Below are 13,460 nucleotides of genomic sequence, written 5' to 3'. Positions count from 1 at the left end.
TATATTATCAGCTCTCTGATGATGAGTCATTGATTCTGCCTTCAGAAAAAAAGCAGGATCCAAGCTGGTCCTTTTATTTTGAAACGTGACACCAGAAGTAGTATTCAGGCAAACTGATAGATGAGATGTTCTGCAGTAAAAAGACCAAACCAAGTTTGGGAAGTGAAATCAAACTGTAAAGAAATAACTTCCGGTGGAAACTTTCACAATTAAAGCACTGATGATATACAGTATATAAAATGTTTTGCATTATTAAATATTAGTATTTAAATTTAATTGAAAATGAAAAGACGACGCTACAGTACAATATGAAGCCTCAGAATTTTTTATAATAAATTTAATCAACAATTTGTTTATTTATGGTGAAAAAAATGATTCTTATTCCCTTCTGTTACTTGGCACAAGTACTAATACTAATACTCTACCAAAAACAAAACTTCTGTTATTTGTGATGGTTTTGTGCTTAAGTGAATTTGATATTACAATAATAGATGTTATAATAAAGGTTGGGAACAATTGTTTTTTAAATATTTTGAAATGTACTTTTAAATATTTTTAATTATGATCATATATTTGTTATATTATTATTATTTATATGTAATAACATTTAATAGTATAACTTATTTTATCATTTTGACTTTTGTATTTTATGCATTTTAATGACCGGTTTATTTATGTTTTCATTGTAATTTTGTAATATATATTAAATTAATTTATAAAAAATAATAAACACTATTGAAATGCCATTATTTCTAACAACTTGTTTAACTTTTAATTTAAAGAACCAAACATACAAATAGTAATATATTATGAAATCTGTTTACTTTTTAAGAAAAGGTATTTTAATTTATTTGAATACATTTTCATTTATAGAAATAAAATAATAAGTAAATATGTGATTTTAAGACATGACATGATTCTTTCCCTAATTATGAAATTCTAATCACATGAATATTTTAACATATATAAGAACAAGAAGAATCTGAAAAATAAAATATTATATCTGGAAGCCTTTAAATTGAAAAACACCACTTCCGGTGGTATCTGAAAGTGCGCAGCTTGACAGGGTCCGCCCCTCCACAATAAGAGCTTCCTGCCTCCTCTGTGTCACACTGCGGACTGTCGTGTCAGGGTGCGTTCACGGACCGGTCCCAGCCCACCTGCGGCTCACCTGACGCCCTGTTTACTTCACGGGCCCGGAGGAAACAGAACCCGCCCCCTTCCTCACAAGCCGCGGGTCTTCGCGGCGGATTAACGCGTCCACCGGCCCCGTTTCACCGACACGGCGGTGCCCGGTGTCTTCTCACCGCAGGCGGCAGGCAGCCCCAGCAGCAGCAGCCGGTGGTCGTTAATGCGGTTGCCTTTCCGGTGTTCCGGTTGGGAGCTGGCTAACGTTAGCTAGCTAAAGCAGCTCGGCCCGCAGCCGCTCCGGGCATCTTATGACCGCCAGGAGCTTCAGAAAACACACATTTTAACCTCAAACTGCTTTATTTAGTATTTCACCACTTCTGAAAACCGGGTACGGTGATTTTGGACAGGAGGGGACCTTTGTGGATAATTCGGCCCCCGGTTAAAACCTCCCGAATGATGGAGACTTAAGGATCCCGAGCCGAGGGAAGGTGACCGCCGAACAGCATCAGAGAAACGCAGGTTTCTAACCTCAAACACCTTTATTTAGTATTTTCCTGCTTCAGAGTCCCGGGACCGGATGCCCCAGACTACAGGAGACCTTTGTGGATAATTCGGCTCCCGGTAAAACCCTCCTGAACCATGGGAACCCAGGGACCGGGCAGGAAGAGGATCCCGAACCGGGAGCGGCTGACAGCAGAGGACGATGCCCTCAACCAGGTCGCCCGGGAGGTGAGGCTGCTTATCGATACTGGTATTGATACGAGGATTGGTTTAATGTTACAGCAGTGAACTGAGTCCCTCTGCGGGTCTCTGCGGGTCTCTGCGGGATCACTAAGTGACCCTGAAGCGGTGCTGGAGACCGGAAACACCTGGGGCAATTTAAATTAATAGTTAAAAGCTATGAATTAATAAGAATAAATAATAAAATAAAAATAGAAAAAGACAAGTACAATGACATTACACATTAAATAAATCTATTTTAAAGGTACCAGTCTGTCACAGAGTAAATTAAACCAACTAAAACATTTCTGGCTGTTAATGTGACTCTTTATGTTGGATTTAATTATTTTGTTAATTAATTATTTTTATATTTAATAGTTTTTTATTTTCCTTGTATTTATTTTGACCTATACAATTGATATTATATAGATTACAGATGTAAAATCTAATTAATAACTAGAATCATAAGCACGTGCTGTGTCTGTGGCCACAGTTGGTTTCACACTGATAATCTCTGTGTCTCTATTGTTGTGACAAAGCTCCTTTATGTTCGGCCGAGTTTGTCCTACATACTGAAGCTGGAATGTGGAAACTGAGCAACGCAGGAAGCCTCTGGTTCCTCTTCTTCTTCTGTGGTGGTTGTTTGTGTTCTGGGGTTCAAGGCTTCTCCTTGAAGATGTTTGATTCTTTGTTGGAAGCTGAATCCGTTCATTGATTGTTTTATTTCTCGATCGATAATCAATGAATTCTGAATCAGCGGCTCAGTTTGTAGCAGAATAAACTGATCAGAGGTCGTCCAGGTGATCAGGTCATATTAATAACTGAGTAATATTCACCCCTCATCTCACAATGATTGTTCCTGTTGATCGCTGACTGATTGCTCTGAAAACAGCTCCAGTTCACGTCTTTAAGGTGTTTCAGTTCATTCGGATGTTAAAACATGGAAAAGAAGATAGAAGATCGTCTGAGAAGCTGGAAGTTTAATTAACAACACGCTCATGATGAAGATCATCCAGCTGTTTGTCTCACAGTGCTTTTATTGTGAAGCACAGGCAGGAAGTGGGGGCTTAGTGTCGCAGCAGCAGCTTTCTGATGCCGAGTAATTAAAGGAGCTGTATTGATCGGTGAGGAGGAGGTGATGGTTTATTGTCCTCCGGGTGCGATCAGCTGATCTGAGAGCAGCTGACTGTTTTGCCTGTGAGTCACAGAGCAGGTAAACAAACAGGAAACCGGTTCAGCCGCATTCAGACACGCACACACCTGTCTGTCCAATCACACACATTCCTGATCAATCAGTCGCACTGATGATGCAGGACGGCTGCGCACGAGCCTGTAAACGCTGTCTGGTGGGGGGGGTGACCTCCATCCTGTAATCCTCTGCAGCAGCACAAACATTAATCTGCATCTCAGCTGTCACAACACGACACAGATCGTCTCGTCAGCTCTGGTTTTAAATGAAGTTTCACCACAAACGGCCGTTACCCGCATCACAACCCGTCTGTACTCTGCACGCAGAGCAGGTGTGTCGTTGTCACGGTGATGGAGGGCGTGTCTCCTGCTGTGAGGACAGGTGGACGCTCCACATTCCTCCTGCAGACAGACGGGCGGAGACGCCAAAATTATGAACATGTCGAAACTCGTTTCGCCAGGAAGCAAAGTCAAAAGTAATCTGAGTAAATTCAGAGACGAAAATGTCATTTCAGTTTTCAATCCCATATTTCCCCACGGTTACCTTAGTAACAATCAGATAAAGAAACCTTTAAAAGTTGAGCACATTTCCAGCTGGTCAGAGAACTGAAAACAAAACGGTCATTAAGTAATCGAGGTAATCAGATTACATTTTGAACATTAAGTAATTAACCCTGAACCATCGTTCTTCTCTGTGATGTTCAGATGATGGGATTTATTGTTTTCACCGTGGCGTTGAGATCAATGCAGTTTTATTTTGATGTTGTTTAAAATGCTTCCATCTCGTTGCGGCTCAGGCGGAGGCCAGGCTGGCGGCGAAGCGCGCGGCGAGAGCGGAAGCTCGAGAGATCAGGATGAAGGAGCTGGAGCGGCAGCAGAAAGAGGTGAGCGGGCTTTTATTCTGAAATCCCTTCACACAAGTCAGCGCACGCATCACATCCTGCCACCTGATTGGTCCACAGGGGTTTGTCGTGTCGTCGTTGCTAGGAGACGACGAGAATCCTCTGATTGGCTGTTGATTCGCAAACAAAGACAGAAAGTGTTGTAATAAAAAATTAGCCAAAGTTTCTGTCAGCTGAAGTGTCGGAGGTCTTGTTACCTGGATACGAAACGACGCAGAGAAATGAGAGCGTCACATGATGCAGATAAGAGATGAAGCTGCGTTCAAGTCTGTTTAAATAAAACAGTCACAGAAGTGGGCGCAGCCGACGTGACGTCACCCGACGGTTCGGGGACCTCCGGTTTGGCATTTTGGCCGTCGCCATCTTGTTTTTTTGGAACCAGATGTGACCATATTTGGAGCTAGCTAGCTTGGTTTGCTAACTGTGATATTAGCTCAGATGCTAATTGCGGCTAGCAACAAAGCGTATTTAACAGAAAAATGACCAGTCGACTCCGGATGGTTAAAAGTAGGGCGGGGCAATAAAACGATAATGATCGCGATATAATTTCCACTAACAAAGGTTCAATAAACATTTGATTTAGTTTAATTCAAACACGAATGAATCAGCACTTAATGTTCCGCTCGGTATGTTTATATTTATATTTTCAGGGCTGTTTGTGTTCGGAGCTGCAGCTAAAACACATTCAGTGAAAATTATTAATGAAGCACTGAGGGGGGGAGAGAAACTGATGTACATAGAAAAGAACTCGGGTCTCTGTTCCTCTAAATGGGACCATAATTTACTAAATGAACATCATGCTGTGTTGAAGAAGACTTGAAACTAGAGACTGAGACCAGAAACTCATCAGGAAAGTGTTTACTGAGGGAATAAATCAGCTGACAAGTAGAAACATTTTCTCACAGACTTCTATACAATCACACTTCTTTTAGTGGAGTCGCCCCCTGCTGGCTGCTGGAGAAGACGCAGGTCAACAGAAGTCAATAAACTTGAATGAATTAGAGGCTCTGAATCACGGCTTATCTCAAAGGCATTTAAAAGTGAAGGCGGCTCGGCTCCGGGTGCGTTTACCTGCCGTGGCCCCGCAGAGACAGAGAGTCTGGGGTCGAAGGTCAAACTGTTAGTGTGGAAACAAAGAGCTGCAGTCAGCAGTCAGTCAGCAGCTTCAGCGGCGTCTGGACCTCTGGTGAGTAACTTCCTCGTTTCTTCACTTGTCTCTGACCAACGCACGCTCCCAGCTTTTCTTTTTGTTGCTACACAAATTAATTTACCAGGAAATGAAATCAATGTGTCGTCAGAGGAAGACGCACGTTTAAAATGTGTCTTTAAAACACGTCCGTGTTCGTGTTACGGCCAGAAGCAGAAAGTCAGCGGGTGATTTAATTTAGGTTTATGTTGTAAGATCCAAGGAGAACATCACGACTATCACTTTAATGCATTTAAACATGTAATGTTATTTAGTGGATCAGCAAGGCGTCAACCTCTCAGCTCTGTGACGAGGAAAATCTGTGTTCGTGCTCGCCGTCCATCGACAGAGCGGCGTCGTGACCGTAAACGAGGCCGTCCAGCTTTCTTTGAGGAAACGGATTTGACTGTGTTGTTGTCTCCTGTGCTGCTGACTCTCAGTGTCACGTCCTGGTTCAATACAGCCGGTTTATATTTACTGCGTATCATCAGGTTTGTTTATTGATCCACTGTTTGGCTTCAACTGTTTGTTCAACCTGACTTGATTCTGATCGATACGACATTTTTAGACTGAAACGAAACACATCACATCAGCGCGCTCCGACCGCCAGCCAATCAGAGCTTTGATTTCTGGTGAAAGTGTTTAAAACTTTCTGAGGAGAACGTTTGTTTCCCTCGACCTTCTGTGAGATGTTTTCAGTTCAGCTGAAATGTGCCTGGAGGTTTTTCTGTGGGAGTAAAACAGAAGTGACGGCGTCGCTGCAGAGACTCTGTGTGTACTCTGTGGTGCAGAGCAGGACCGGCCGTGACCTCTGACCTCTGCTCTCTAACCTCCGCTCTCTCCTCTTGTGTCTCCTCCCTCCTGCTGTAGCTCTTTCACAGCCACAAGGTACGACTAACTCCTTCTGTTTGTTTTACTCCTCTGGGAGCGCCGGCCGGGTGGGGACGACTCACCTTTCTGGGCTAAAGCCCCGCCCGCCTGCCGCGCCAAGAGGTTTAAAACAAATACGCCTGTTTTTCTCTTTAAATCTGAAACCTGAAGTTTTATTTTGTCTTCTTGTTCTAACATGTTTCTCCTCTTCTTCCTCTCCCCGTCCTCCTGCAGAAGTATTATGGTCTGGATAATAAGTGGGGTCACATTGAACAGTGGATGGTAGGGCTCTGTACGCCTCTGTGGGCCTCTGTAGGACTCTGTAGTACTCTGTAGGACTCTGTGGGCCTCTGTGGGCCTCTGTGGGCCTCTGTAGGACTCTGTAGGACTCTGTAGGACTCTGTGGGCCTCTGTAGTACTCTGTAGGACTCTGTAGGACTCTGTGGGCCTCTGTGGGCCTCTGTAGGACTCTGTAGGACTCTGTGGGCCTCTGTAGGACTCTGTAGGCCTCTGTAGGTCTCTAAATGACTCTGGAAGACCTTTAAATGACTGTAGGACTCTGTGGGACTCTAAATGACTCTAAATGACTCTGTAGTGCTCTATAGGCCTCTGTAGGACTCTGTAGGCCTCTGTACGACTCTTTAGGCCTCTGTAGGTCTCTAAATGACTCTGTAGGGCTCTGTGGGCCTCTGTAGGACTTTAAATGACTCTGTAGGACTCTGTAGGGCTCTAAATGACTCTGTAGGACTCTGTAGGACTCTGTAGGGCTCTAAATGGCTCTAAATGACTCTGTAGGACTCTGTAGGCCTCTGTAGGCCTCTGTAGGTCTCTAAATGACTCTGGAAGACCTTTAAATGACTCTGTAGGACTCTGTGGGACTCTGTAGGCCTCTGTAGGGCTCTGTAGGCCTCTGTAGGCCTCTGTAGGTCTCTAAATGACTCTGGAAGACCTTTAAATGACTGTAGGGCTCTGTAGGGCTCTAAATGACTCTGTAGGGCTCTAAATGGCTCTAAATGCCTCTGTAGGTCTCTAAATGACTCTGGAAGACCTTTAAATGACTGTAGGACTCTGTAGGAATCTAAATGACTCTGTAGGACTCTAAATGACTCTGTAGGGCTCTAAATGACTCTGTAGGGCTCTAAATGGCTCTAAATGCCTCTGTAGGTCTCTAAATGACTCTGTAGGTCTCTAAATGACTCTGTAGGACTCTAAATGACTCTGTAGGGCTCTAAATGGCTCTAAATGCCTCTGTAGGTCTCTAAATGACTCTGTAGGACTCTAAATGACTCTGTAGGGCTCTAAATGGCTCTAAATGCCTCTGTAGGTCTCTAAATGACTCTGGAAGACCTTTAAATGACTGTAGGCCTCTGTAGGTCTCTAAATGACTCTGGAAGACCTTTAAATGACTGTAGGGCTCTGTAGGACTCTAAATGACTCTGTAGGTCTCTAAATGACTCTGTAGGACTCTAAATGACTCTGTAGGGCTCTAAATGGCTCTAAATGCCTCTGTAGGTCTCTAAATGACTCTGGAAGACCTTTAAATGACTGTAGGCCTCTGTAGGCCTCTGTAGGTCTCTAAATGACTCTGGAAGACCTTTAAATGACTGTAGGGCTCTGTAGGACTCTAAATGACTCTGTAGGGCTCTAAATGGCTCTAAATGCCTCTGTAGGGCTCTAAATGACTCTGGAAGACCTTTAAATGACTGTAGGACTCTGTAGGAATCTAAATGACTCTGTAGGACTCTAAATGACTCTGTAGGGCTCTAAATGGCTCTAAATGACTCTGTAGGACTCAGTAGGGCTCTAAATGACTCTAAATGGCTCTAAATGACTCTGTAGGACTCAGTAGGGCTCTAAATGACTCAGTAGGGCTCTAAATGACTCTGTAGGACTCAGTAGGGCTCTAAATGACACAGTAGGGCTCTAAATGACTCTGTAGGACTCTGTGGGACTCTGTAGGGCTCTGTAGGCCTCTGTAGGTCTCTAAATGACTCTGGAAGACCTTTAAATGACTGTAGGACTCTGTAGGACTCTGTAGGACTCTAAATGACTCTGTAGGACTGTTTTGGACTCTTTGGGACTCTGCAGGGCTCATTAGGACTCTGCAGGACTCTGTAGGACTCTAAATGACTCTGTAGGACTCTAAATGACTCTAAATGACTCTGTAGGACTCTGTAGGACTCTAAATGACTCTGTAGGACTGTTTTGGACTCTTTGGGACTCTGCAGGGCTCATTAGGACTCTGCAGGACTCTGTAGGACTCTAAATGACTCTGTAGGACTGTTTTGGACTCTTTGGGACTCTGCAGGACTCTAAATGACTCTGTAGGACTGTTTTGGACTCTGCAGGGCTCATTAGGACTCTGCAGGACTCTGTAGGACTCTAAATGACTCTGTAGGACTGTTTTGGAGTCTTTGGGACTCTGCAGGGCTCATTAGGACTCTGCAGGACTCTGTAGGACTCTAAATGACTCTGTAGGACTGTTTTGGACTCTTTGGGACTCTGCAGGGCTCATTAGGACTCTGCAGGACTCTGTATGTGCTGCTGTCTGACTCATGAAAACCTCGTATCTGACCAGCTGTGAACATCATTGACCTCTAAACAAACAGGAAGTGACATCACTCTGACGCTGCAGATCTGATGATTGGTCATGTATAAAACCACAACACACAGAGACTCAGCTGATCCTCTAACAGCTGGAGGTCTGACCCGGTCTGACCCGGTCTGGTTTTCATGTTGTCAACAGGAAGTAGCTGCTGTTTGTTGTTGTTGTGTATCAGTGCTGATGTGTTTGTTCTGCACGCGCTCAGACAGACTCGCACAGATTAACACTAATCCAGATTATCTGCCTCCAGCTCTCGTCCCATGATCCTTTGCTGTTTGCTGCACGCCGTGTGTGTGTCTGCACGCCGTAGCTCAGCTTCACGCCGTGTGAACTCAGCATGTATTTACATATTATTATTATTTCCTTCAGATTCAGAGGTTTTTTATTTGGTTATTGTTTAATTCTTTGTTTATAAATTCAGTTTTTATTATTTATTTGATTTAATTTATATTTTTATTTATTTTCATAATTGAATTATTCAAATTAAATTTTATTTTATCATTATTTATTAATTTATTCATTAGATTATTTTATTCAGTTTTTATTTAATTTAATTGTTTTACTATTTCTCACCTGAGGTTTGATTTGATTGCAAATTGAAGTTTAATTGATCACATGACCTGCATGGTTTGCATGCAGTGTTTCCCCTCAGGGTCCCTTGGCTCTGTCTGTCAGGCATCAGCAGCACATGGTTGGTCGTCACATATGGGATGTTTTTATTCAGGTTACATTGGTCACACAGCTTCTGTAAGTTAACTGATGTTTGAACGTCATAATTTGAACCCAAACATGATCTTTCCTGCCTTTGGTGCCTAAACACAACCAAACTGTGACGTTTCACAACAAGTACTTTTATTTTGATCTGATCATGTGCTGCTGCTGCCTATCAGACGGAGCCCAGGGCATGTTGCTGAGATCAGGGCAACTCTTCTTCTTCTGCTGTTTCAGCTCTTTAACTGGTCTGTTGTCTTTCTTCTTCGTGGCCTTTCAGGAGGACAGTGAGCGGTATTCTCGCCACTCACGGAGACACGCCTCGGTCTGTATCTCTTCCTCCGTCTGTCTGTAGTTCCTCCACCCTTCCTGTTCTGCCTCTCCCAGTTTTACATTAAGAGCTAAATGAACTGATTAAAGAGTCTCAGGAGTCAAACCTGAGCGTCCCCTGCTGAACTGGAGGAGCTCGCTGTGCTTCATTATAATGCAGCGTTCAAAATGTATTCCATCGTGCTTTAACCAATTAAAAAGCAGATATCAGACACTGAACCCTTTAACCAGGTGTAGTCTGAACCTGCTGACGGACCGATCCGATCCACTTAGTGTGGCAGGAAACTGAATCAGTTCCTCTGAGCAGGAGGCTAAAACATGAAACTGTCAGAGATTTAAACCAAACCAGAAGCCTCCTGACCAGGACCTGGTTCAGGACCTGGACCAGGTCCAGACAGGGGAATCTGCTGTCTGCATGTTAAACTCCTGTTTGTGTGTTTCAGATGTCCGACGACGAAGAGAGGATGTCTGTGGGGAGTCGCGGCAGCTTCAGGGTGAGTCTCACTCAGCAACACACACAGGGAGAGTCTGACCTTCACCTGGTGAGTCAGGACGGGGCCGGCGAGTCAGGACGGGGCCGGCGAGTCAGGACGGGGTCAATAACTCAGGACGGGGCCTATAAGTCAGGACGGGCTCCAATAAGTCAGGACGGGCTCCAATAAGTCAGGACGGGGCCTATAAGTCAGGACGGGGTCAATAACTCAGGACGGGGCCTATAACTCAGGACGGGGCTTATAAGTCAGGACGGGGCCTATAAGTCAGGACGGGGTCAATAACTCAGGACGGGGCCTATAAGTCAGGACGGGCTCCAATAAGTCAGGACGGGCTCCAATAAGTCAGGACGGGTCCTATAAGTCAGGACGGGGTCAATAACTCAGGACGGGGCCTATAAGTCAGGACGGGGCCTATAAGTCAGGACGGGGTCAATAACTCAGGACGGGGTCAATAACTCAGGACGGGTCCTATAACTCAGGACGGGCTCCAATAAGTCAGGACGGGCTCCATAAGTCAGGACGGGGTCAATAACTCAGGACGGGGCCTATAAGTCAGGACGGGGTCAATAACTCAGGACGGGGCCTATAAGTCAGGACGGGGCCTATAAGTCAGGACGGGGTCAATAACTCAGGACGGGGCCTATAAGTCAGGACGGGGCCTATAAGTCAGGACAGGCTCCAATAAGTCAGGACGGGCTCCAATAAGTCAGGACGGGGCCTATAAGTCAGGACGGGGTCAATAACTCAGGACGGGGCCTATAAGTCAGGACGGGCTCCAATAAGTCAGGACGGGCTCCAATAAGTCAGGACGGGCTCCAATAAGTCAGGACGGGCTCCAATAAGTCAGGACGGGCTCCAATAAGTCAGGACGGGGCCTATAAGTCAGGACGGGGCCTATAAGTCAGGACGGGGTCAATAACTCAGGACGGGGTCATTAACTCAGGACGGGGTTCAGGAGTTCACTGGATTGTGTTTACAGACAGAAATGTTGCTGCAGCAGCTTTAAACCGGACAGGAAGTAGCTTCCTGAGCTGAAGGCAGACGGGTCAACAAGTAAACACGCGGTCATCAGACTGCACCTGATCAATGATCAATAATCAATAACAGCTGGACGTCACATGATTCTGCTGTCGGTCAGCAAAACAAACACCAGGGGAAGTTGTCATGAAACCAGACTTTCTTACTGCAGCGGGTATCAGCAGGTATCAGCGGGTATCAGCGGGTATCAGCAGGTATCAGCGGGTATCAGCAGGTATCAGCGGGTATCAGCGGGTATCAGCAGGTATCAGCGGGTGAAACAACCAGCACGTATTTCCTGTCCGGCTGTCAGGCCTGATTCTGAAGATGTGAAATGAAACAGCAGCTGTTAAACTCTGTTCCACTGGAGCCTAAAGTGTCTGTTTAATGTTTAGTGAAGCCCCTCGCTCTCTCAGCTGCAGGGTCGCTCTCTGACATCACTTCCTGTTGGCTGTCAGTAGATCAGGCAGCAGGTGGATGTGGTGAGGTGCGGCAGACTGTGGATCTCCGTCACTGAAACGTTTGTGTTGGAGAGCAGCGACGGAAGCTCTGATTGGCCGGCCGCCTTGAGTCCGGCCTGTCGGAGCTCCTCTCCGCTCTGAATGAAAGAGCGTGCGTGAAACACACCGCAGCTTAAGAAAACACAGCGCGGGCTGGAGGCGGTCAGGTAAAATCTGTCAGACACTGATCTGCCAGAGGCCCCTGGCTTCATCTACCAGCTCCAGGAACCACAACGCACTGCAGGGACCTCACCAGTCTGTGTTTTCTGAACGCTGCGGTGGGTTTGACCTTTTCAGCCACCGTACAGACGACTAACTAACATCCTGATGAACTGTTTTCTGTTTCTGTCTTCCCTCCCCTCTCTCTCCTTTCTTACCCCCCACAGCCTTCAGACTACAGTGGGTTTCTGGGCTCCAGCTCTCGAGCCTCCTCCAGGGCCAGTTCAGCTCGTGCGAGCCCAGTGGTGAGCTCTCTTCTCTGGGTCTCTGTCTGACCGTCTCCCCCTCTCTCTTCTGGTTCTCTGCTTTCACTCTCCTCACCACTAGTCCGTACCTCCTCACAGTCACCATGTCAGTCTAGAGGAAGGGATCCCAAACCTTTATCGGCTCCTGACCCCAAAGGGCCCCAGACTTACCCCAGTGATGTAAAATGTATTTATTATAAAGTTCCTGCCCACCTCACAGGTCAGGGATGTAAAGGACATCACAGCAGTAACCAGATTTACTGAGTGAACAGGATCCAGGACCTCCCAGACTGGGTCCAGCACCTCCGTAGTCAAACTCAAAGTCCGCCACGTGCTTCCCGGGGCCTTTAGTTTAGTTTTAGCCGTCGCTCCGGGTCCAGCCTGCTGGTTTACAAAGGAAGCGTCGTCGTGCATTAACCCAAGAGAAACAGGTCTCTGGAGTCTGGCTCCCCTGGTGGCCATGTTGTCCACGTGCAGCTCCTGTCGATAAAGTTCATTTAAACCAGTTTAAATACACAGTGTCACCATGGTTACGCAGCAGTAACCAGTGCGATGGATCAGTAAAGTTTGTGTTTGTGTGTTCAGGTGGAGGAGAGACCGGACAGAGACTTCCTGGATAAAGTAAGTTTTTATTTTACAGAAATGTTCAAAGATGGAGAAAAAAAGTGACCCAGTTAACGAGTTCATTCAGATTTCACGTAGCGGTGATGAAGCCTGTCCTCCTCTTCCTCAGGGCTCCAGGACGGCTTCCACGCTCTCCGCCGCCACGCTCGCCTCTCTGGGCGGAGCCTCGTCCCGCCGAGGAAGCTGCGACACGTCGTTCTCCGTGGAAACGGAGGCGTCAATCAGAGACATGAAGGTGGTCTATGGTTTTAGTGTTCAGATCTAAGTGAATGCTTTAGCGGAGACGGTGCAGAGGGTGATGTGATGTGATGTGCTCAGGACTCTCTGGCCGAGTCGGAGGAGAAGTACCGGAAAGCGATGGTTTCTAACGCCCAGCTCCACAACGAGAAGTCCACTCTGATGTATCAGGTGGAGACGCTGAGGGAGGAGCTGAGCGACATGGAGGAGCTGCTGTGGGAGTCACGGCGGCAGTGCGACGACAGGACCAAGGTCAGGGGCCACACAGGGGCCCTTATGGGTTTACTTTCAGAATATTCTGAGAATTTAAGCTCGAGAGTAAAATCTGTGCTTTATTTTTGAAATATTGTGACTTTATTTTGTTAACTATAGTTGAGTACAGCTGAGAAACGTATAAAAAGGGTTCCCACTCGTCCTGGAAAACCTGGAACACATTTGACCAATTTTCCAGTCATGGAAAACACCTGGAAAATAATTTTAT

General features: G+C 45.9%; 1 protein-coding gene across 7 annotated transcripts in view; it reads left to right on the top strand.

Moving 5' to 3' along the window:
* Positions 1-1,113: 1,113 nt before the first annotated feature.
* Positions 1,114-13,460, top strand: part of lrrfip1b (leucine rich repeat (in FLII) interacting protein 1b) — a 22,326-nt gene continuing 9,979 nt past the window's right edge. The window contains exons 1-10 of one of the 7 annotated variants that reach the window (XM_038723701.1): positions 1,114-1,860; positions 3,837-3,923; positions 5,998-6,015; positions 6,232-6,279; positions 9,594-9,638; positions 10,087-10,137; positions 12,041-12,118; positions 12,704-12,739; positions 12,852-12,977; positions 13,061-13,231. In XM_038723701.1, coding sequence (XP_038579629.1) covers positions 1,771-1,860; positions 3,837-3,923; positions 5,998-6,015; positions 6,232-6,279; positions 9,594-9,638; positions 10,087-10,137; positions 12,041-12,118; positions 12,704-12,739; positions 12,852-12,977; positions 13,061-13,231 — 750 coding nt within the window. In that variant the 5' untranslated portion in view covers positions 1,114-1,770. Of the gene's footprint in view, positions 1,861-3,836; positions 3,924-4,947; positions 5,128-5,997; positions 6,016-6,231; positions 6,280-9,593; positions 9,639-10,086; positions 10,138-12,040; positions 12,119-12,703; positions 12,740-12,851; positions 12,978-13,060; positions 13,232-13,460 lie in introns of those variants that run through there. The other 6 variants (XM_038723775.1, XM_038723841.1, XM_038723885.1 and 3 more) reach the window with 6 other exon arrangements.

The sequence above is a fragment of the Micropterus salmoides genome, unplaced genomic scaffold (genome assembly GCF_014851395.1).
Source record: "Micropterus salmoides isolate LMB-PRFRI ecotype aquatic unplaced genomic scaffold, ASM1485139v1 Ms_hic_scaffold_1, whole genome shotgun sequence".
NCBI lineage: Eukaryota > Metazoa > Chordata > Actinopteri > Centrarchiformes > Centrarchidae > Micropterus > Micropterus salmoides.
Note: the sequence above shows the minus strand (reverse complement) of the source record. Positions and strands in the feature narration are given on the sequence as shown.